We start from the raw sequence: 22904 nt of genomic DNA on the forward strand, positions 1-22904 counted from the left end.
GAGGTTTAGAAGGTGTTTGAGGAAAATCTTTTTCACCCAGAGTGGGGTGGAAATCTGCAATGCACTGTCTGGAAGAATAGTTGAGGCAGCAAATCTCACAATCTTTAAAAGGTCCTTGGATTATCACTTAAAATGTCATAACATTTCAAGGCTGTGAGCCTAGTGCTGGCTGGATCATGTGTGTTTGGCACCATGTTCTCCACCTTCAGCATCTGCTCCCTTCACTATTAATACTGTGACAGCAATATGTGTTATATATATGATATATGGCAGTAACTCTCCAAGGGTCCCAGTGCCTTTCAAACCCATGATCTCTAACTATATGGAATGACAGGGTGGCAGAAGCAAGGGAACATCACGACCTGCAAGTACTTTTCCAAGCTAGAGTCCATCTTGGCATGGAACCATAGTGTTGTTCCGTCATTATCACTGAGTGAAAATCCTCCAACGTCCTACCTTAAAGCCCTGTGAATGTCCTTCTGTGCCCAGGATTGCAGTGGTTTAAGAAGGCAGTTCACCAGCACCTTCTGTAGGGCAAATGAGGATGGGCAAATGTATGCTGGTATCGGCAGCACTGCCCACAGTACTTCATTAAATGAAAATTAATCTTTCAAAATGGAATAGTTTTGAACCACCAAGTATTTTTTTCTTTTCTTTTTGTGACTTTGGCAAAACTGAGTTTTTAGTAATCAATATTTTACATTCTTCAAGTTGATTTTCAATGGTTAAGAGTAAATGTATTGACATAAGTGGATTCTAATTGTCTTTTGTTTCGTTTAGATTCATTTGTGATTTTTTTTTTCTAATCGTGTGAATCTAAACTATGGCTATATCAAGGAAAGAAGTAAGATTTTCACTGAAAAAAAATTTACCGAATGCATCGGGAACTTACTAATCCAGTAGTTTGTTGATTGTTTTACAAGGGCAAACCAACATCTTTTTCCTTAACTTGATTATACCTGTAGATGACTTTGAATTTAGAACAGAGCAGTTTGTGCCAGTAAGTATTCTATTTCTATGCATATTTGTAACTTTGACAAAACTGTAAGTTTTATTTAGTATTACATAGGGATTTTTAAGTTGATGATTAGATTACTTACAGTGTGGAAACAGGCCCTTCGGCCCAACAAGTCCACACCGACCCGCCGAAGCGCAACCCACCCAGACCCTTCCACTACACTTACCCTTTCACCTAACACTACAGGAAATTTAGCATGGCCAATTCACCTAACCTGCACATTTTTGGATTGTGGGAGGAAACCGGAGCACTCGGAGGAAACCCACGCAGACACGGGGAGAATGTGCAAACTCCACACAGTCAGTCGCCTGAGGCGGGAATTGAACCTGGGTCTCTGGCGCTGTGAGGCAGCAGTGCTAATCACTGTGCCACCGTGCCACCCTTGATTGAGAGAAAGTAATTTCAGTAGAATCATGACCAAACTTCAGCAAATGAGGTGACTAAAATCATGGATTGTGCTAGATATTGTCCTGAAAATACATGCTTAACAAAGGAACCATTGCTAATTAGGGCAGTTGATTGCTGTTTTTAAAATTGTGTGTAGGACAACTTTGTGAGTGTGTTTTTCAGTTTAACGCTTATATTGTCACAGCACATGATGCATCAATAAAACAACTGTGCAGATGCAAATTCCTGCAAAATTAAATTAGTCATATTAATGAGACCATTGTGGATTAATTATCAGAATTTGAGGACAGTAAAGATACTTCACAACAAAAGTTTACATGAAAGGTAGCTGCAAATTCTTTAACCATAATTTTTTTTTTAACTTCATAAATGTTGCTTCATTTCTTTATTTTTCTCTCTCCCTCCTAATATTAAAGGAGCTGGTTACTACTCCATAATTTGCTTTGGCTTGGAGACAAAATGTGTTGTGGGTACATACTACTCTAGCAATTAGATTACTTACAGAATAGATTAGATTAGATTACTTACAGTGTGGAAACAGGCCCTTTGGCCCAACAAGTCCACACCCACCCACCGAAGCGCAACCCACCCATTCCCCTACATTTACCACTTTACCTAACACTACGGGCAATTTAGCATGGCCAATTCACCTGACCTGCACATCTTTGGACTGTGGGAGGAAACCCACGCAGACACGGGGAGAATGTGCAAACTCCACACAGTCAGTCACCTGAGTCGGGAATTGAACTCTGGTCTCTGGCGCTGTGAGGCAACAGTGCTAACCACTGTGCCACCGTGTCGCCCAATAGAGTCATTGCATGGAAGCAGGCACTTGCGTTTAACTTGTCATACAGACTATACATTCCAATCTGACCTAGTTCCGTATGCCAGCATCTGACCATATCCCTCTAAACCCTTCCAATCATATATCCATCCAGATCCCTTTCAGTGTTGTAATTGTACCCGCCTCTACTGGTGATTGGGAAATGTCCCACACCTTGGAACTAAATTGAAATAATTTTTTTTCTGAATTTAACAGCTCTTGTTTTCAATGCTTCAAAATGTCTAGCCTGTGGTCCTCGCTCTAACTTCCAACTCTTTGTACAACTTCAATTTATTTTCTCCAAATTGACACCAAGCTTAACAATGAGCATCAAAAGTATTTGGACTAAGCTCAACATTGTAAATGCATTATTCACAGTGCATGCAGAATTCAGGAAAGTAGATGAATAGATTGAAAAGCGACAATTATAAAGTTCAAATTACCATAGTGACAGCATTTCAAAAAAAGTATTTTATTGGTTGCAAACCAGTTTGAGATATTGAGGTTGTGAGTTTTTCTATAATTGAATAAGTAACTTTTTTTGCCTTACATTGAATTTCAAAATTCTTATTGGCTGTTTGTATTTTGCAATTCAGTTTTCACGATGAATGCCAAAACCTAATGATTACATGTAAAACATACAAAAGGAATTTGCTGTAATGGGAACGCAGTGAGACAATGCAAATGTGTCATTGTCGGTTGTATTTTAAGAGGGAGAATAATTAAAACATTCAAATCCAGGAAGTGAGATCTTGCGTGCAATATTTATTTCAAAGAGTTTCGGGAGGACACTCTCCCTCAGGAATTTTTTTTCCTTTTGTCACTTTGATCCACTTTTCATTATTTTGATGTTAACAATTGTTAATGCTGTAATCGACTAGGCAGCTGCCAGTAAGTCCTTGTCTCTGTTGTAGAATAGTCATGTAATCACTGAAGCACAGAAAATGGCTATCAGCCTATTCGACAATTTTGGCCTATTGGACCAACTCCAACTCCACCAGTCCCATTTCTACTTTCTCCCCTATTCCTGTAATTCCATTGTTTTATTTATTAAATTTAACTGCCCATCCAACTTGAGTGTCAACTTAACATTTTTGTTTTGTCTTACATTCTTCTTAACTACTCAAGCTAGTCTCTGCTATTTTATATGATCTAGAATGTTGAATGCTTCTAAATTGTACAAAAACAGTTGTTTGGGCTTTACAACATAATGAGCATAATTTTTGTGGTGTTCTAGTCCAGCAGTGTGTGATAGCATAAATTAAGTTAGAGAGTCCGTTGAATTATTTAATCAAATGTCAACAAGAATCAAAAACACAAGTGAACAGCCCACATTTAATATGCATTTTTATCTTCCAACACCAGTCTATCTGTGAGAACAAGGAAATTAAAAGGTTAGAAAAGGAAATTAAAGTATCCATGACTAAGATTTGATAAAATTGTATTGATTAATATATATATATGTGAAAAAGTATGTAGATTCAAACCTGTTCCTTCCATTTGCACAACTTGTGACAGACTTAAAAATATGACGACAACATTAATTGTATTCACAACAGTCCATTTATACATTTTCTTTTTTTTCAAATATGTAATTTAGTTTAGCATGACTTTTTGTTTCCAATATCATTATCTCATCTCATTGACTTCACAATATAAGATCCTAAATTCCACTTGCGTCTGACCTTCAACTAATTTACCTGTGATTTTTAAAAAATTAATATTTAATTTGAGGGTGATCTCACCGCTAAGTCTTGGCACTTATTCCCCATTCATTGTTGCCCTGAAAGGTAATTGTCAGTCTTTTCCTTGAGCCACTGTCAGTGTTGTTACTTTTATAGTGATTTACAACTGAGTCACTTACTTATTTAAAAGTAGGTCATGTTGATGTGTGGCTGCAGTCACATGTAGGCAGTACTAAGCAAGAGAAGCAAGTTTACTTCACAAAAAATATTTGTCAGTAGTGAATTTTTCCTACAATTAATAAGTCTTGTGGTCACTTTTACTTTTCCAACCTTTTTTTATTTTCATTTTTAAAAAACATGAAACCCTCAAATTGCCACGCTGAGATCTAAACTGGCATCCATTGAGTTATAGGTCCAGTAGCATGATTACTATTGCTATTATTACAGAGATTCCCTGATTAATTTTTTGGTCTGGTTCTTTGAATGGAGTATTACTTTTGCCACCTTCTTATTCTTTGATCTGAATGATGTTTTGGATACAGTGTTTAATTCCGGGGCTTTAGTTTCCAGTATCAGCTTTAGTATTCTGGAACACTTTTTAGTCTTGGTCTTAATGCTACATGCTTTTTAAATATTTATCTCCACTAGTATCTATAATAACGACTGCAAAATACTTTCAAAACATATTCACCATCCCTCAAGAAATCGAATAGTCCCCTTCTGCCTTTAAATAGTCCAATCTGTTTTGACTTTAATATGCTTATAATAGCTATTCCTATTTTCCTTGATGTTGATCTCCACTTCCTAATCTCTTGGTTTTATTTTTACATCTTCCAATTTTTAATCTATATTCTGTTCTTTGTGTATCATATTTAAGCAAACTTATGTTTGCTCTAACATCTTTATATATTTACAAATCCCAGCCTGTGTTCTAGTCAAAATGTTTTTTTAATTCTCTGGTGTGATTTGAGTGTCACCAGAAATGCCAGCATTTGTTGCCCATCCCTAATTGCCCTTGAACTAAGTGGCTTGCTATGCCATTTCAGAGTGTAGTTAAAAGTCAACCAAATATTTGCGGTTTTGTACTCGTGTAAGCTAGACTAAGTAATCTACTCCCTTAGAGCTTGGAAACCTGAAACTGATCCCTACTCTTGGCTTCCTGTTGACAAATAACCCTTTATCCATGACAAGTTTTACCGTATGCCATGAGCTATTATTTTGTATAATTGTCTTATGATGTGTCATGCTATGAAATGGCACCTGGAAACTTAGGCACTTGACATCTACATTTACCCATGAGGGCCACCTGGACTTTGAAGCTCCAGCGGATGCCCACCAAAGTCATCACAGTCAACAGGGTGTAACAGCAGGCTGTATCCATTGGAGCTCTGCATGTTGGCAGGTGAAAAAGTAAAGTAGTTTTGAGACCACACAATGAGGTGTTTTACCAATGCATAATCACTATTTAACACATGTTCACAAGCACTGCTTAAGTTGTCTGTACTTTCTTAACCCTATTTGATCAAAGAAGTAGAGCACTTTTCTCTATAAGAATACCACAATGGCCCATCCATGGGAGCCCATCAATTGCATCACATTTGAGATGGGCATTTCTCATATTTCACCACCCAGGAAATGACATACAGAATCTGAGATGGTTGGGAGTTGGGGGGGGTGGGGGCGCGGGGAGGGGTGGTGGGGAGAGTGGGTGAGCGGGGGGAGAAGTGATTGCAGTTTGGTTGCATCCAAGACTTTGGGACTTTGGCTTTATTAGATGAGCTAAGACTGAGGAGAATGAGCTTGTGTTCACAACATTACAAACAGGGATTTTATCTAAGAGAAAAAATCTGAATGGGCTCTGCAGGGTGAGACTGCAGAGGTCTTTCGGCTTATACACGATAGAGATGTAAAGGACTTAATCCTCTTGGGAATGGGTCAGGTGTATCTGGAATTGTTCCATCTAAGAGTGATGAATGTATAGTGACTGAGTATGCTTAACTAATGTAACATTAAATTTTGGGAAGATATCCAGGTCTATAATGAAAGTAAGAGAATGAAGTGTTCAATTGCATCAGTCACCATTTTGGAGAGTTGCCAAACATGCTCCATATCTGATTAGCCTACTCTTGCTTCTCTTTTGTATTTTTATATCCTAACAAATTTGGAGAATATTATGTTGAAGTGAGTGCAATCAAACCAAGGTAAGACAGCGTGTGGCTTTCAAGGTACTGTGTATTTGGACTTGCTTGAGACAAGGCCTGTTTACTTCCTGGATCCAATGGTCACAGGAGTGTAATGTTGTGCATAAACTGTTGCACATAATTTTTTTTGAAAAAGCTAAGTTTTTTTGCATGGATTGAGTGCAAGTTGTAGCACAGTCAAACTGAAGAAAAACACTTGTGAAACAAAAAGCAGTGTAAACGTTTTGAAACATGTTTGACCTGAACAGAGAGTTTTGGGCTCCCAGTCAACAGACTTTTTAAAAATATTACAAGAAAAAGGTGTCAGTCGCTCACTCGACCTGAAATCTGTTCCCAGTAAGGATTATATGAAGTTGTTTGCCTCATCTCACCAGTATCATTGTTGCTTCTTGTCTGCAACCAAATTCGAAGTCCACAACACAATCATCCCCTTCTCCTTCCTTCAAGAGATATTTAGTCTTCCGCCTCTTCAAAGATAATCACCCATTACTTGTTGGGTATGGTTGTGGAATGCGCTGCACATCATAGTGATGTGAGACACTCTTTCTGTGGAATAGTGTACTAAAGATCTAAGTATCTGAAACTTAATTTGAGCAAGTCTACTGTGTACTTGTTGGTGACGTCCCTTTGCAGTACAACATTGTATGTCTCCTTCGTATGCTAAATATCGCTCATTAGTGTCATCATTTAAGCCTACATGCCAGGTGGAAATCCCAGTGGATGCAGAAACCCCTAACTCCTCTCTGTTACCTATCAATTGCATGCCCCATTCTCTTTAAGAATCAGGGTTGGAATTCTGGTGCCAAGCCAGCATGACCACCTCCAGTCCCAAGCCTATCACCAATTGATATATTTTTCAAGCTCATGTAGGCTAACACAGCGAGAGTAATCCTGTCTGCTTATTCTATTCCCATTATTTCTCACTTTGTACCTTCAGAAATACATTATCCGCTTTGGACCTGTCGGTTCTGCAGCTTTTAACCATATTTTGGGGAATCACATTTGTGAGGATGTAGATTATATCACCAACAACTACTAAATTTACTCAGTGGTTTAGCTTGTGTTCTCACTGACAGATGTGAGAGAGTTGATGCAGGCCTGTTCTACTTGACTTCTAAAAGTTGATAACAATTTATCATGCCTTTTGGCGTGTAGATCAGTGTATTTGCAGCTGAAAGCTGGTCTCCACAATTTGACAAACTGCTAAATTGCGGACATTTTTGAAGTGATGACGTTTTTTGACACTAAGTGCACTGTAAATTATTAAGCCATGAGATATGTAATTCTGATGTTAAAGTTCATGAGTGATTTGAAACTAAGCACCTAAGGAAAGAATAACTGTATTTTCCAACATTGGTAAATAAATGGCAAAATGACCTTGTTCTGGAAAGACTGAACCAGGGTCCTTGTCTAAATGCAGCAAGACCTGGACTATATCCAGGCTTGGACTTACAGGAGGCAATTAACACTCCCACCACAAAAGTTACAGACAATTTCCATCTCCAAGAGGCAATCTAACCACCACCCTTTCACATTCCGTAGCATTACCAAATCACTCACTATCAACATTGACCAGAAGCTCAACTCAATATAAATACAGTGGCAACAACAACGTCAGAAGCTAGGAATACTGCAGAGAGTAATACACCTCCTGACTCTCCATAGCCAGACTGTCGTCTACAAGTCAGGACAGTGATGGAAATCTCACTATTTGTCTGGATGGGTGCAACTCCAACAACATTCTATAAGCTTGCCACCATCCAAGACATGGCAACCTGTTTGATTGGCCCCAAGTAAACAAACATCCACACTCTCCACCACCAAAACTCAGTAGTGGTAGTGTGTATTTACAAGATGCTCCACAGAATCTCACCAAAGATCCTTAGACAGCAACTTCTAAACACATGACCACTGCCATTTAGGAGGACATAGGCCGCATATACACAGGAATGGCACTACTTGCAAGCTACTCATCATCCTGACTTGGAAGTTTATATTGCTGGGTCAGAATCCCATGGTTCCTCCCTTTTTAATGTTGGCATTGCTGACTGGCCAGTATTTATTGCCCTTGAGAAAATGGTAGTGAGCTCCTTTCTGGAACTGCTGCAGTCCACATGCTGTAGCTACACCCATAATGCTGTACAGCACATAGACTACAGTGGTTTGAGAATCACCTTCTCAAGGACAATTAGGGATTGTGAATAAGTGCTAGCCAGTTAGTAACACCTACGTCCCATGAGTAAATAAAAATAATGAACTGGAAAATGGTAAAGTTATCATTTTGTGCAAATGAAATGTTAGTTATTTTGTTATTTTTCTTTGGTGTTCATGTGTGTTGTTGTAGGGGCATAGAGTCAAATAGCACAGTAACAGACCCTTTGGCCTGACTTGTCCACGTCGAGTAGGTTTCCTAAACTGAACTAATTCCACTTGCCTGCGTTTGGTCCACATCCCTCTAAAGCTTTCCCGTCCATGTACCTGTCCAAACGTATTTTAAATGTTGTAATTTTGCTCACTTCTACCATGTCCCTTGGCAGCTCGTTCCAAACTCGTACCCCCTTCATTGTGAAAAAGTTACCGTTCACGTCTCTTTTAAATCTTTCCCCTCTCATCTTAAACCTATGCTATCTAGTTTTGGTCTCCCCTACCCTGGGGAAAAGACATTGGCTATTTACCTTATTCATTTGAAATATTCTGCTTAATATTATTTTTGAGTATCTTTAAACTGCTGTAATTACAGTGCATAATTTATTTTTTCTACAGTATTTGGAAAATATTTTCAGTCTACTCTTCCACTTGCTTCAAGAAGTCACAGAATGTGATACAAAGATGCATGTATTGCATGTAATTTCTTGTGTCATCGAAAGAGTTGGAATGCAGGTAATACTATGGAAATTTGTACAATTGCAAAATTAATTTAAAAAATCTTTAAACATCAGTTATCCTGTATATATTTAGTTTACAATTATATGAATAAAAAACTCAGTCAAATGCATGTTAACAGTCAAATACATTTTTCCCTCCACTTCACATTTTATTCTTTCTTTCTGATGATGAGTGAACCATTGGCATATCATTTGATGGTAGTTCCTCAAACTGAGGCAGTGAAATGTTTTGGTTTGTAAACTGGCAGCTGCTCCCTGTTCTTTCTACATGACCTTTTCCACACTTAGCTGTATGTTTTGAATAGTTTTTAAGAGCAGAATTAGTTATTTTAATAGCCTGTCAATTGGAGTAGAAAGCTAATGTTTCTTTTCCATTTCACTCAGGTAGGATTCCAAGGTTTAGGTGGAGACAACTGCTTTTCTCATTAGATTTATGACATGTTTCTTAAGTAAGGCTTCTTAAAAAGGTGGGATTCTTACAATTGGGATAACACATGTAGAGAAATCACAGCTTTTCAAATGTACAGTTATGCATCAATTACAGTCTCATAAGGTGTTATTGATTGGAACTGCTCATCTAAATGGTAGTTAGTCACAGTTTATTGCCTCATTCGTTTAATGTTCATGTTGCCACCAGTTCTGCTGACATCCATTTGGCAGAAAATTGGTAGTTGGGTCCTGACTGTCTTTTCTTCTCAAGTCGTCAAACTTACAGAAAAGGTGAAAATTAGATCTTTGCCAGCTAATACTGCCGACCAGTAACTTGCAATTTTCAAAACGAAGCAAATGAAAACTGATTGCAGACCTTTTTATTTTAAAGCCAAACTAGTACTCTCCTTATTCTCTTTACAAAAAATATTGAATAATATTCATGACGCAAATAAGGAAATGCAAACTGAGGACCCTTTCAGCTGGGAAGCTAATTTAAAATGGCAGTCTTGAGAGTTCTTTTCTTACTAACAGTTCGTGTAGGAATGTAGTTAGTAGTAGATATTTCAAGACAAAAGATGAAACATTTACCTAGTAAAACAGGAAAATAAAACCAAGGCATTTTGTTGACATGCCTTTTAATGAATCTGTGGGGATGTTTGACTTGACTTCTGCTATTTGCTACCATATTAATCCTTTCGAAAAGCAGTCTGGTTGCTTATTCTTAGCAGGTTCAAATATTGTTACTTTATGAATTAAAGCAGGTAAACAAATTGAATGCATTGCATTAGTAGCCCAGATTTGTGATTGTAATGATACCACAACTATTGGCGTTCACTATCTTTAGAATTGTGAACCACTCAGCAGCTTCTAGCATCCATATGTGTACGATTCAAAGCAAGAATCTGTAAGTTGCTGTAATTGATTTCCTGCAGATCCACAGAATACACTATGCGCATCGTCTTATGGAAATCCTTTTTTAAAAATCACTTGAATAGACATAAAAGCCTATTTTAATGAAATTAAGACTACTGTAAAAACCTTGGACAGAGAAATGACTATTTGAGAAAGGCTGAACTTGGTTTTTAACAGGTACTGTATTGTGAATTAACTGTCTGGCCTTAGGGAAAAAAAAAACTGATTTGTGGATTTTCTCTAAATTTCTTCACCATAAAAAATTTAACATTTTTAAAAGAAAATGATATTTCCATTCCTACCTCAATCTCCTATATCTTTCCCAATCTTTGTTTTCCTGTCAGTAATCTGATTGTTTGCTGATTTTGAGAATTCTTCACTGAGATTAGCTGCTTAGTCTGTTTAGTGATGGCACTGTTGTTGGAAGTTAGAAATTCCCTTGAATTGATATTAGTCTGAACTAAATGTTGGGGAAGATTAGATCACTTGATTTTTTTGGCCTACCTTCTTCATGGTCAGCAACATGTTTCATTCATTGTCTCATCACCTATTGCAAAATTCAGGCCAGTAAAAGCATGAACAGTAGTCGCAGATTTAGGAAGGAAAGAGTTGCCCAAATGTCCACATTGATATTTCTTTGGGATAATTATATTCCAAATGAATTTTGATTCGCTCCAGGATATACTTAGTTTGACTTACCAAAGACAAACGAACATGCAGAGCCAATTTAAATGGTACAACAGTAAAAAATAAGGTTTTTAGAGGTATCAATCAAATGGAAAAACAACAGAGAATTAGGCTGATAACCTTTGAAAAGAGACTTGAGAAGATTGACTTTTCACTTTTCAAGTATATGTCTAAAAGATGATCTTCTTTTAGACTATTTCTCCAAAGTAGTGGCTGCTTGATTTCTGGAATACACCAGTTCTGCACAGTAACTTTGATCACCAAGTGCAGATGGAAACAAGTAGACTTGAAGTCATTCTTGTGGATTGCTCTTGAACCTGACCAAGGTGCCCATCGACAAAACTCGAGGCAGAGGAATTGGTTTGCTTGACTACATCCTCCCATCTATAAATACATCATCACCTTTGTCTTTCTGCAGAGGACCATGTTGTTTCTGTTGGTAAGCTTCAGGCCTTCCAAGACTAGAGGACACCAGGAAGGCTTGAGTACATATTTTTAGGGACTGTCACTTTAAAATCTAAATAGCTCAATTTTCTTAAAGACCCTTTTTAAAACACTATTTCAGTAGTGACTTTTAGAGATGGGTCATTTATATCCTTGTTATTGTCAAACTTCTGGTCAGATAAAAAAATTCGGTTCAAATTGTAAGGTAATGTTAATCTTCAAAATTACTAAAGGTTGAACTTTAAGAATAGGGCATTGTACCAAATACTAAATGAGCTGTCCAGAACCCCAGACCAATGTTTTAGGTACATGCATCCAAATTCCACCATTGAAGATGGTGAGATTTCAATTCAATAAAAATCTGGAATAAAAAATGGCCTAATTGTGACTATGGAGCCATGTTATTAGCTATAAAGAAATCCAACTGGTTCACTGATGTCCTTTAGGGAAGGAAAGGTGTTCTGGTCTACGTGTGACTCCAGATCCTCAGCAGTGTGGTTGATACTCGATTTCCCTCAGGGCAATCAGGATTAGACAATAAGTGCTGGCCTAGCCAGTACCACCTGCATACAGTGAATAAATATTTTTAAAAACATGGAAAAGACTTTTTGAAAATGATGGAATCAAACATCCTGGAATTTTTGAGAAGTTAATACTTCAGTAGATGCGAGTGTAGGGGGACTTGTTGTCATTCTAAATAAGTTATTTGAATTCTTCCTCTTCAGTATTTATCTTCTGTTATTCCAGTTGTCCATCATTGCTTTTGGTAAACAGCTAGTCATAGTTTATCATTCACTTTGTGTTTCCATCCAAATACAATTGCCACTTCCAATGTAAAGAAAAACTCAAGAATGATTGTCAGTACCTAATTTCCATTATGAGCAAATCGAATGCAATAGTGTCTTACAGAATAGGTTACTAAGAGCTTCTTAGGAACCATGTATCAGAAACATGTTTACATGTTGCTCTTGAAAATGGTATCTATTTTGCAAGAAATAGCACGCAACTTTTTTTGTGGTGTATTTTGCATCTCTCACATGATGTTTCTTACCATGTTTTAATGCCGAGCAACTATAAATAAGAAAAATTCCCATGGTGAAGATCAGGTGCTGCAACAAAGGAGGTTTTGAGAGTGTGCATTTCATTTAGTCAAAACTGCTACCAAAATCACAGGATTAATTCAGTATGGAAGAAACAGATTGCAGCATTTTTTACAGCAACCTACCTATTAATCTTAATTTGAAGTATTAAAACTTGCATTAGGTAACATCTATAGTGGACTTCAGTGTGATTTAAGGTTTTCAAATATCTTATAACCATTATCAAACTTGATGTTTTGTAAATTTTATGAATGATTAATTGAATTTGTTTTAAAATTTAGATTCGACCTTATGTTGGATGTTTGGTGCAGTATTTACCTTTGCTTTGGAAGCAATCTGAAGATCACAATATGCTGCGATGTGCAATTCTTACCACACTAATTCATCTTGTGCAGGTACAGTTTTAATAAATGCATTGTCTTTTCACTAGATTTAAAATTATATAGAATTCCATTGAACAGTTCTAGGAGCTCAGTTGTGCACAAAAGCAGGAATACTGTACAATGTTGTAGTTGTCTATGCAACTGTTAACTTCTAGGATCCGAGATAAAGAATCTGATCACATTAGTAAATTAATGCTAGTCTGTTCCTGCTCATGAAATTGGATCATTGTGTCAGGCTGTACTTTTTAGAGAAGGGGAGAAAATTACGAACAGCAGACCAAGATTTGGGACAATTTGGAATACTTATGACTGATGACTAAACTTTGGGCAGTGTGATACTTTGTCTGTCGTTCCCATTGCCCAGCTCCATCTCTGTCTCCCTACAAATGTAAGTGTATTACCCCTAAGCTCCCATCCTATTTCCTTTACAAATGGTTCATCATCTCTGCCTCTGTCAGCCTATGTAGGCATTGGAGGGGCTGTGTAACAAAGGGTATAAGAATAAGAAAAAAATGCTGGAACCAGCTGAATGGGTACCCCAGCCTGCTTTGCTATTCAGTAACATCTGATAAACTGTGACCTTGACTTCACTTTTCTGCTTGTCCCAAAATCATTAATTCCCTTATAGATCAAAAATGTGTCTAGATCAGCTTCGGATGTATTCAATAATCTAGTCTCCATGTTCCCTACGCTAAAGAATTCAAAAGGTTAGCAAGAAAGTAATGCTGCCTCATTGCTGAATTTAATAGGAGACTACTCATTATGAAACTGGGTCCAACTAGTTCTAGATTCAACCACAAGTCGAAACGTCCTGTTGGCATTACCCCGACCAGCCCCATCAGAATCTCATTTTTCAGAAACATCACTTCTCATTCTTCTAAGCAAAAATGAGCATAGCCCCAATTTTGACAAACTTTTCCACGTAAGACAAGTCCTTTATCTCAAATATCAACCTGGTGACCATTCTCTAAACTGCCTATGGTGCAAGTGACCAAAATTGTCAAGGTCACTCTAGATATACTCTCATCAATGTTCTGTACAGTGGTACCAAGACTTCCCTATACTTATACTGTATCACATTTGTAATAAAGGTCAACATGCACTTTGCCTTCCAAATATTTGCTGAGCCTGCATGCTAATTTCTTGTATGTCATGTACAAAAGCATCCAGATCCTTCCTTACCGCAGTTTGCTGTGGTATCTATCCATTTAAATGCAATACTGCTTTTCTATTCGTGCAAAAGAAATGGATAATCTCACATTTTCCCGCATTATATTCTATATTCCCACTTGGTTAATGTTCTGAGAAGTCTTTTCAGACTCATTGTGTCCTCTATACAAGTTGTTTTTCAACATACCTTTGTGCCATCAGATTTGATTTGTGCTTCCTCCAAGTCATTAATGTAGATTGTCAATAATTGAGGCCCCAACACTGATTCCATGGCACCCCAAAAGGTACAGCTTGCCAATTGGGAAATTGGCGCAATTGCCCTTGGTTTTGTTTCCTGTTAGTTCGCCAATCCTCTTTCCATGCTAGTACATCACCCCCAATTCCATGAGTCATTAGTTTATGTACTAACCTTTATGTGTCAACTGATTGAATGTATTTTGGAATTCAAAATTCCCTCATCCTCTGGTTCTTGATTTGATTTATTATTGTCACATGCCAAGATACAGTGAAAATTGTTTTGTGGGCTAACTGGACAAATCATACATGACATAAGTACATCAGGATAATATAACAGAATACAGAATATAGTTTTACAATGACAGATCAGAGTTGATCTTTCTCTGCATCTTCTATGAGAGGTCCATTCCTAAGTCTGATAACAGTGGGGAAGTAGCTGTTCTTGAATCTATTGGTAAGTTTTCAAACTTTTGTACCAATGGAAGATGGTGGAAGAGAGTATAACCAAGGTAGGAGGGGTCTTTTGATTATGTTGGCTGTTTTCCTGAGGCAGTGCAAATTGTAGGTGGAGTCAATGCAAGGAACCCTGGTTTTTGGTAATGGACTAGACTGTGTTCACAATTCTATAATTTCTTGCGGTCTTGGGCAGAGCAGTTGCCAGTTCAAGCTGTGATGCATCTGGATAGGATGCTTTCTATGGTGCATCTATAAAAATTGGTAAGAATCATTGTGGCCATGTTGAATTTCCTTAGTCTTCTGAGGAAGTCGATGTGTTGGTGTTCTTTCTTGACTGGAGCATCGATGTTGGTAGTATTCACTCCTAGAAACTTGAAGCTCTCGACCACTTCCACCTCCGCAATATTGACACAGACAGTGGTGACCAGTTCCTTTAGTTTGCCTACATTGAAAGAGAGATTGTTGTCTTTGCACATGCCAGTAAGCTGTCTATCTTCTTCCTGTGCTCTGTCTCTTCATTGTTTATGATCTGATCCAATATGGTGGTGTCATCAACAAATTTATAAATGGAACTGAATTTATAGAGCTGAATATGGCCAGACAGGAATGAGTGTACAAGCAGTTTGGTAAAGGGCTGAGTACACAGCGTTGTAGGGCACTCGTGTTGAGGGCTATAGTGGAGGTGGTGTTGTCTAGCCTTACTGATTGCAGTCTGCGGGTCAGGGAATCAAGTATCCAGTTGCAGAGTGAGGAACAGAGTCTTAGGACTTGGAATTTAGAGATGAGTTTGATTGGAATGTGGGCTAAAGTCAATAAATAGGAGTCTGACTTAAGTATCCTTATTATTTAGATTTTCCTGGATATAGTCCAGTGTCGTTGCATTTGAGCATTGACACGTTCAGTGTCACAAATGGCGCTCCACATTGTGCAATCATTAGCAAGCATCCCCACTTCTTACGTTATAAAGGTGGAGAGATCATTAATGAAGCAGTAGAAGATGGTTGCTCCTTGGACACTACCCTGAGGAACTCCTGCAGAGGTGTCCGGGAGCTGAGATGACTTATTTCCAACAGTCGCAATCGTCTTCCTATGTGCCAGGAATGACTCCAACCAGCACAAGAGATTGCCACCTGATTTTCATTGATTTCAGTTTCTAGGGCTTCTTTCTGCCGCACTCGGTTGAATGCAGCTCCCTCCCCCCGCCTTGATATTAAGGGCTGTAACTCTCACCTCAGGTTTGGAATTCAGCTCTTTTGTCCGTATTTAAACCAAGGCTGTAATGAGGTCAGGAGGTAAGTGGCGTTGATAGAACCCAAATTGGGCATTACTAAGCAGTTTATTGCTGAGCAGGTGTTGCTTGATGGCACTGTTGATACCTTCCATTTATTTACTGGGATGTCGTTAAAATGTCCTGTGGACTTTGCTTACGTAATGTTTCTTCCCTTCATTTCTATGATGAGGTATATTCTGCAATATACTCCTTTCCATGCGATTGGTCCCATGTACTTTCTTACAATTCTATGGACTTTTTTTCTATTTGTTGTTCTCACCTCTAATTAATACAACTAATATCTATAACCTGATACTTTCTGATAATGTTGTAAACTGCCCGTCTTGTTGTTAATGTACCAATGTTTTGGTTATTCCTGTTTCCTGGTTTTTTTGATTGATTATGGCCAGTTTCATTTGGATACCTTGTTTACTGCTGTGTGAATAGTTTAATTAATCTTTGCTCATTCTTTTAATTCTGAACATTCATTCTGCATTTGCAAACAATAATTGAATAGATTATTTAAGTCGTTAATGTAAAATATATTAAGTATGAGTAAACAATTAATGTGTCATGGCTGCAGCGAGTGGGAATTCTTGGATACTGGCTTGATCCAGAGCAAATACAGAGTAAAAACTAAGTTTTTACAGTTCACACTGCTTTGGCTTAGCATTTATGAGCTGGAGGCTGAATGACAGACTGTAACCTATTAGGCAGGGGAAATGTCATATAGATATTTTGTCAGAAGTCACACGACATCTGGTTATAGTCCAATCACAAGCTTTTGGATCACTGCTCCTTCGTCAGATGACATCACATTACCTGACGAAGGAGCAGCGCACCAAAAACTTGTGATTTCAAATAAACCTGTTGGACTGTAACCTGGTGTCGCGAGACATCTAACTTGTCCACGCCAGTCCAACACCAGCACCTCCACATCATAGATATTTTGTAGCAAGAAGCAGTTATACCCTTTCAAATATGGCCTTATGATCTGCCTTAGTGGTGAGAGAAAGCAAGGTATGACTGAGAGTGAGGCAGTAAAGGTGACCTGAATGGCAGTTGTGCAGGGATCTCTACCTTTACAGTTGTTCAGGAAATTTCGGGTATTTCAGCTTGTTTGAATGAGACTGGGTAGGGGTGGGATGGGCAATTAAATATGGCACTGTGTGCTATAGGAAACAATTCAAGTATAGGGAGCAAAAAGGAATGTAGTTGCAATAAGGGACAGTATATTGAAGGGGATTCATACTGTTTTTAGCAGTAAAGAGCAAGATTCCAGATGGCAGTATTGCCTGCTTAATGCCTAGGTTTGGAGAGAAATTTAGGGTACGACGGGGCAAATTCTACTGTTGATACCAGTGACATAGGTAAAATGAGGAAAGAGGTTCTCTTTGGTCAGTATGAGGATCTGTGACTAAATTAAGAACCTGAATCCCAAAAATACTTGTTTCTGGATTATTAACTGACACGTGTGAATTGACAAAGGACAAATAAGATTAGAGAAATGTATGTCCAAGGTAAATGGTTTGTCAGGCACTGGCATCAGTGGGAAATTGGGAATTGTGCCATGGGGATAGTCTCCACTTGAGTCATGCTGGCACTAGTGCACAAGTGAGCATACCATGTAAGTAGAGAGGCTCTTAAACTAAATACTGAGGGCAAGGAAAAATATTGTAAATCAAAGAGTAAAGACAAGTCCGGAGAGAAAGTTTGAGTATGGCAAATGATATCGTGTCCAAATCAAAGAGTGAAGCAACAGGTATGGGTTTGAGGTTAAATAAAAGTATCAGCTGAAGGCTGTTTGTGTCTGAACGCACACAACATTCAAAACCAGATGGATGAATTTAAAATGCAGAATGTAATAAATATGATTTAAAAGCTTAATTGCATTGATATGGCTTCTGGCTAGATTAGTACCTGAATATTGAAATGCGCATGACGAGGCTAGAAAATGAGATAAGGGTGGATGGGTTGGATTTGTTAAGTAATGGTGGTATTGTACACTGAGAGAGATGACTGAAGTTCAGGAAATAAGTATGTCAAAATGATAAGATGGAGCATAAAGGACAAACTAATCGAGATATGTCAGAAAGTATGACGATTAGTTATGGGTGATAATAGCCTAAATATAATCTGGATTAATGAGATGGACAAGGGTAATCTACATGGGTTTTGAAAGAGTTTGAAAGAATAGCATATTCTGGAGCTGACTCCTGCAGGCAGTACCAGACCCGATATTATGCAAGGAAATGGAATTAACTAATGACCTTATAGTTAAGGCATACTAGATAGCACCAGCTGTAATATGGTTGAATTCTACAGTTAGTTTGAGCGAGAGAGGAATGGGGCCAAGACTAATATTTAAATATAAATAAGGTCAAGCATAATGGTTTGAAAGCAAAGCGAACTGGAGTGAACTAGCAAATAAGTTCAAGGGGTAACTCGGGTAAGGAAACGATTGGAAAATATTAAGGGACAGTATTAATCTCTACTTGGCTGAAAGTGGCAAATGGAACTTAGGTTAGATTCCCTACAGTGTGAAAAGAGGCCTTTGGCCCAACAAGTCCACACCGAATCTCCAAAGTGTAAGCCTCCCAGACCCATTTTCCTCTGACTAATAGACCTAACAATATGGGCAGGCGAAAGTGAGGACTGCAGATGCTGGAGATCAGAGTTTAGATTAGAGTGGTGCTGGAAAAGCATAGCAGGTCAGGCAGCATCTGAGGAGCAGGAGAACTGACGTTTTGGGCAAAAGACCTTCATCAGGAATGAGGCAGGGAGCCTCCAGGATGGAGAGGTAAATGGGAGGGGGTGGTGCTGTAGGAAGGATATTATTAAACTGGAAAGAGTGCAGAAATAATATACAGAGATCTTGCCAGGACTCAACAGCTCACTGCCTAAAAGGGTGGTAGAGATTTAACAGCTATTTAGGTGAACACTTCAAATGCCATAGCACATAAAACTATGGGCTAAGTACTGAAAATTGGGATTAGATTAAATACATGTTTGATGTCTAGACAGACGTGATGGATTGAAGGGCCTTTTTCTATACATTCTGATAAGAATGCAAATGAAGTAAACAACTTAAATTGTGAAAGATTGCAGAGCTCTGAAACACAGAGGCATAAGTATGTCCCAGAACATGAATGACATAGAAATAGAACCGTATACCACAGGAATGGGCCCTCCAGCCATGATGTTGTGCTGAACATGACGCCAAATTAAACTAATCTCTTCTGCCTGCTCTTGGTTCATATCCCTCCATTCCTTGAATATTCATGTGTCTATCTAAAGTCCCTCTTAGTCCCTAAAATGGCCCTATTGTATCTGCCTCCACCCCCACCACCCATGGCAGCAGTTTCCAGACTCCTATCACTCCGTGTAAAAAAAAAAAAGGCTCCTCCCATCTCCTTTGAACTTTACCCCGTCACCTTAAGGCATGCCCCCTAGTATCAGACATTTTAACTTTGGGAAAAACATTCTGACTGTCAACCTAATTCGAGACTTCTATCAAGTCTTCCCTCAGCCTCTGCCACTTCAGAGAAAACAACCCAAGATTTTCTAACCTCTCCGTGTAACTCCTATCCTCTAATCCAGGCAGCAGGTAAACCTCTTCTGCAACCTCTCCAAAGCCTCCACATTCTTCCTATAATGTGGTGATCAGAATTGAATGCAATACTGTGGTGCAAAGTGTGGCCTGACCAAACTCTTGTACAGGTAGTTCTTCTATAACGCGATGGTTGTGTTCTTGTGTGACCCCATGCGATATAAAGATCACGCAATAAAAATCGCACTTAAAGTGTTGCCGATACAATCGCATTATAGCCAACACACATTTGAAAAGTTTGAACTTTAGAAACAATGTCTCCTAATTGTCAATTGCATGTTGTCTAAATGCATGTTAAAGCAGAACGACCTGACTCTTGTATTCAATTTCCTGACCAATAAAGGCAAGCATACGATATGCCTTTTTTACGGCAAGGGACAGGGAGCGGGCGCAGCTTAACACGTGGCTGCGCAGTTGGTGTAGGAGGGAGGGTTTCAGATATGTAGATAATTGGGATGCCTTCTGGGGAAGGTGGGACCTGTACAAGAAGGACGGGTTACATCTGAACTGGAAGGGGACCAATGTCCTGGGTGGAAGGTTTAAACTAGTATGGCAGGGGGGTGGGAACCTGAGCTGTATACCAGAGGTGAGAGTTGATGAAGATGAGGCAATAGCAAGAGGTAGACCAGCTAATGAGAAGGATTTTCCTGGGAAGGCACCAAGGGATCAGTTAAAGTGTGTTTGCTTTAACGCAAGGAGTATCAGGAATAAAAGTGATGAACTTAGAGCATGGATCAGTACCTGGTGCTATGATGTTGTGGCCATAACAGAGACATGGGTTTCTCAGGGGCAGGAATGGTTGCTGGATGTTCCAGGGTTTAGAGCATTTAAAAAGAATAGGGAGGGGGGGAGAAAGAGGAGGGGGTGTAGCACTACTGATCAGAGAGGATATCACAGCTACAGAAGCTTCCATTGTCGAGGAAGATCTGCCTATCGAGTCAGTATGGGTGGAAATTAGGAACAGCAAGGGAGCAGTCACCTCATTAGGGGTTTACTACAGGCCCCCAATAGCAGCAGGGAGATTGAAGAAAGCATAGGTCGGCAGATTTTGGAAAAGTGTGGACGTAGTAGGGTTGTTGTAATGGGTGATTTTAACTTTCCCAATACTGATTGGAAACTCCTTCGAGCAGAAGATTTGAATGGAGCTGTTTTTGTAAGGTGTGTTCAGGAGGGCTTCCTAACTCAGTACATTGACAGGCCGACGAGGGGAGAGGCCATTCTAGACTTGGTGCTTGGAAATGAGCCGGGGCAGGTATCAGATCTTGTGGTGGGAGAGCATTTTGGTGATAGTGACCACAACTGCCTCACATTTTACATAGCTATGGAGAAGGAGAGGATTAGGCAAAATGGGAGGATATTTAATTGGGGAAGAAGAAACTATGATGTTATTTGACCTGAGTTAGGAAGCATGGACTGGGAGCAATTGTTCCATGATAAAGGCACTATAGACATGTGGAGACTGTTGAAGGAACAGTTGTTGAGAGTGATGAATAAATATGTCCCTCTGAGACAGGCAAGAAATGGTAAGATAAAGGAACCTTGGATGATGAGAGCAGTGGAGCTTCTCGTCAAAAGGAAGAAGGTAGCCTACATAAGGTGGAGGAAGCTGGGGTCAAGCTCAGCTCTAGAGGATTACAGGCAGGCGAGGAAGGAGCTCAAAAATGGTCTGAGGAGGGGGCACGAGAAAGGCTTGGCAGAACGGATTAGGGAGAACACAAAGGCATTTTACACATGTGAGGAATAGAGAATGGTCAAAGAAAGAGTAGGGCCGATCAGGGATCAGTGGAGTCTGAGTGGTAGCCCTAAATGAGTTTTTTGCTTCTTTCTTTATGAAAAAAATGAACTTTGTAGTGAATGAAACCTTTGAAGAGCAGGTCTGCATGCTGGAATGGATAGAGATAGAGGAAGCTGATGTGCTGAAAGTTTTGTTGAACATTAAAGTTGACAAGTCACCAGGCCCGGACCAGATTCGTCCTCGGCTGCTTTGGGAAATGAGAAATGCAATTGTTTCGCCAGTTGCAAAGATCTTTGCATCCTCGCTTTCCACTGGAGTTGTACCTGAGGACTGGAGAGAGGCAAATGTAATTCCTCTCTTCAAGAAAGGAAATAGGGAAATCCCCGGCAATTACAAACCAGTAAGTCTCACGTCTGACGTCTGCAAGGTGTTAGAAAGGATTCTGAGGGAGAGGATTTATGACCATCTGGAAGAGCATGGCTTGATTAAATGCAGTCAACACGGCTTTGTGAGGGGCAGGTCATGCCTCACAAACCTTATCGAGTTCTTTGAGGATGTGACTAGTAACAATGATGAGGGTCGAGCTGTGGATGTGGTGTATATGGACTTCAGCAAGGCATTTGATAAGGTTCGGCAGCATCTAGGGAACAGGAGAATCGACGTTTCGGGCATTAGCCCATCTTCAGGGCTAATGCCCGAAACGTCGATTCTCCTGTTCCCTAGATGCTGCCTGACCTGCTGCGCTTTTCCAGCAACACATTTCCATCTCTGATCTCCAGCATCTGCAGACCTCACTTTCTCCTCATTTGATAAGGTTCCCCATGGTAGGCTCATTCAGAAGGTCAGGAGGAATGGGATACAGGGGAACTTAGTAGTTTGGATACAGAATTGGCTGGCCAACAGAAGACAGCGAGTGGTAGTAGAAGGAAAATATTCTGCCTGGAAGTCAGTGATGAGTGGTTAGATTAGATTAGATTACTTACAGTGTGGAAACAGGCCCTTCGGCCCAACAAGTCCACACTGACCCACCAAAGCGCACCCATCCAGATCCATTCCCCTACATTTACCCCTGCACCTAACACTACGGCCAATTTAGCGTGGCCAATTCACCTAACCCGCACATTTTTCAACTGTGGGAGGAAACCGGAGCACCCGGAGGAAACCCACGCAGACATGGGGAGAATGTGCAAACTCCCTGTGGTGTTCCACAGGGCTCTGTCCTTGGGCCTCTATTGTTTGTAATTTTTATTAATGACTTGGATGAGGGGATTGAAGGATGGGTCAGCAAGTTTGCAGATGACACAAAGGTTGGAGGTGTCATTGACAGTATAAAGGGCTGTTGTAGGCTGCAGCGGGACATTGATAGGATGCAGAGATGGGCTGAGAGGTGGCAGATGGAGTTCAACCTGGATAAATGCGAAGTGATGCATTTTGGAAGGTCGAATTTG

General features: G+C 39.4%; 1 protein-coding gene across 3 annotated transcripts in view; it reads left to right on the plus strand.

Moving 5' to 3' along the window:
• ipo11 (importin 11) overlaps positions 1 to 22904 on the plus strand; it is a 458122-nt gene that overhangs the window by 206011 nt on the left and 229207 nt on the right. For all 3 annotated transcript variants that reach the window (XM_043689423.1, XM_043689430.1, XM_043689427.1), the window contains exons 18-20: positions 960 to 1000; positions 8899 to 9015; positions 12877 to 12990. In XM_043689423.1, the coding sequence (XP_043545358.1) occupies positions 960 to 1000; positions 8899 to 9015; positions 12877 to 12990 (272 nt within the window). The remainder of the gene's footprint in view (positions 1 to 959; positions 1001 to 8898; positions 9016 to 12876; positions 12991 to 22904) is intronic.

This window comes from Chiloscyllium plagiosum, chromosome 1 (genome assembly GCF_004010195.1).
Source record: "Chiloscyllium plagiosum isolate BGI_BamShark_2017 chromosome 1, ASM401019v2, whole genome shotgun sequence".
NCBI lineage: Eukaryota > Metazoa > Chordata > Chondrichthyes > Orectolobiformes > Hemiscylliidae > Chiloscyllium > Chiloscyllium plagiosum.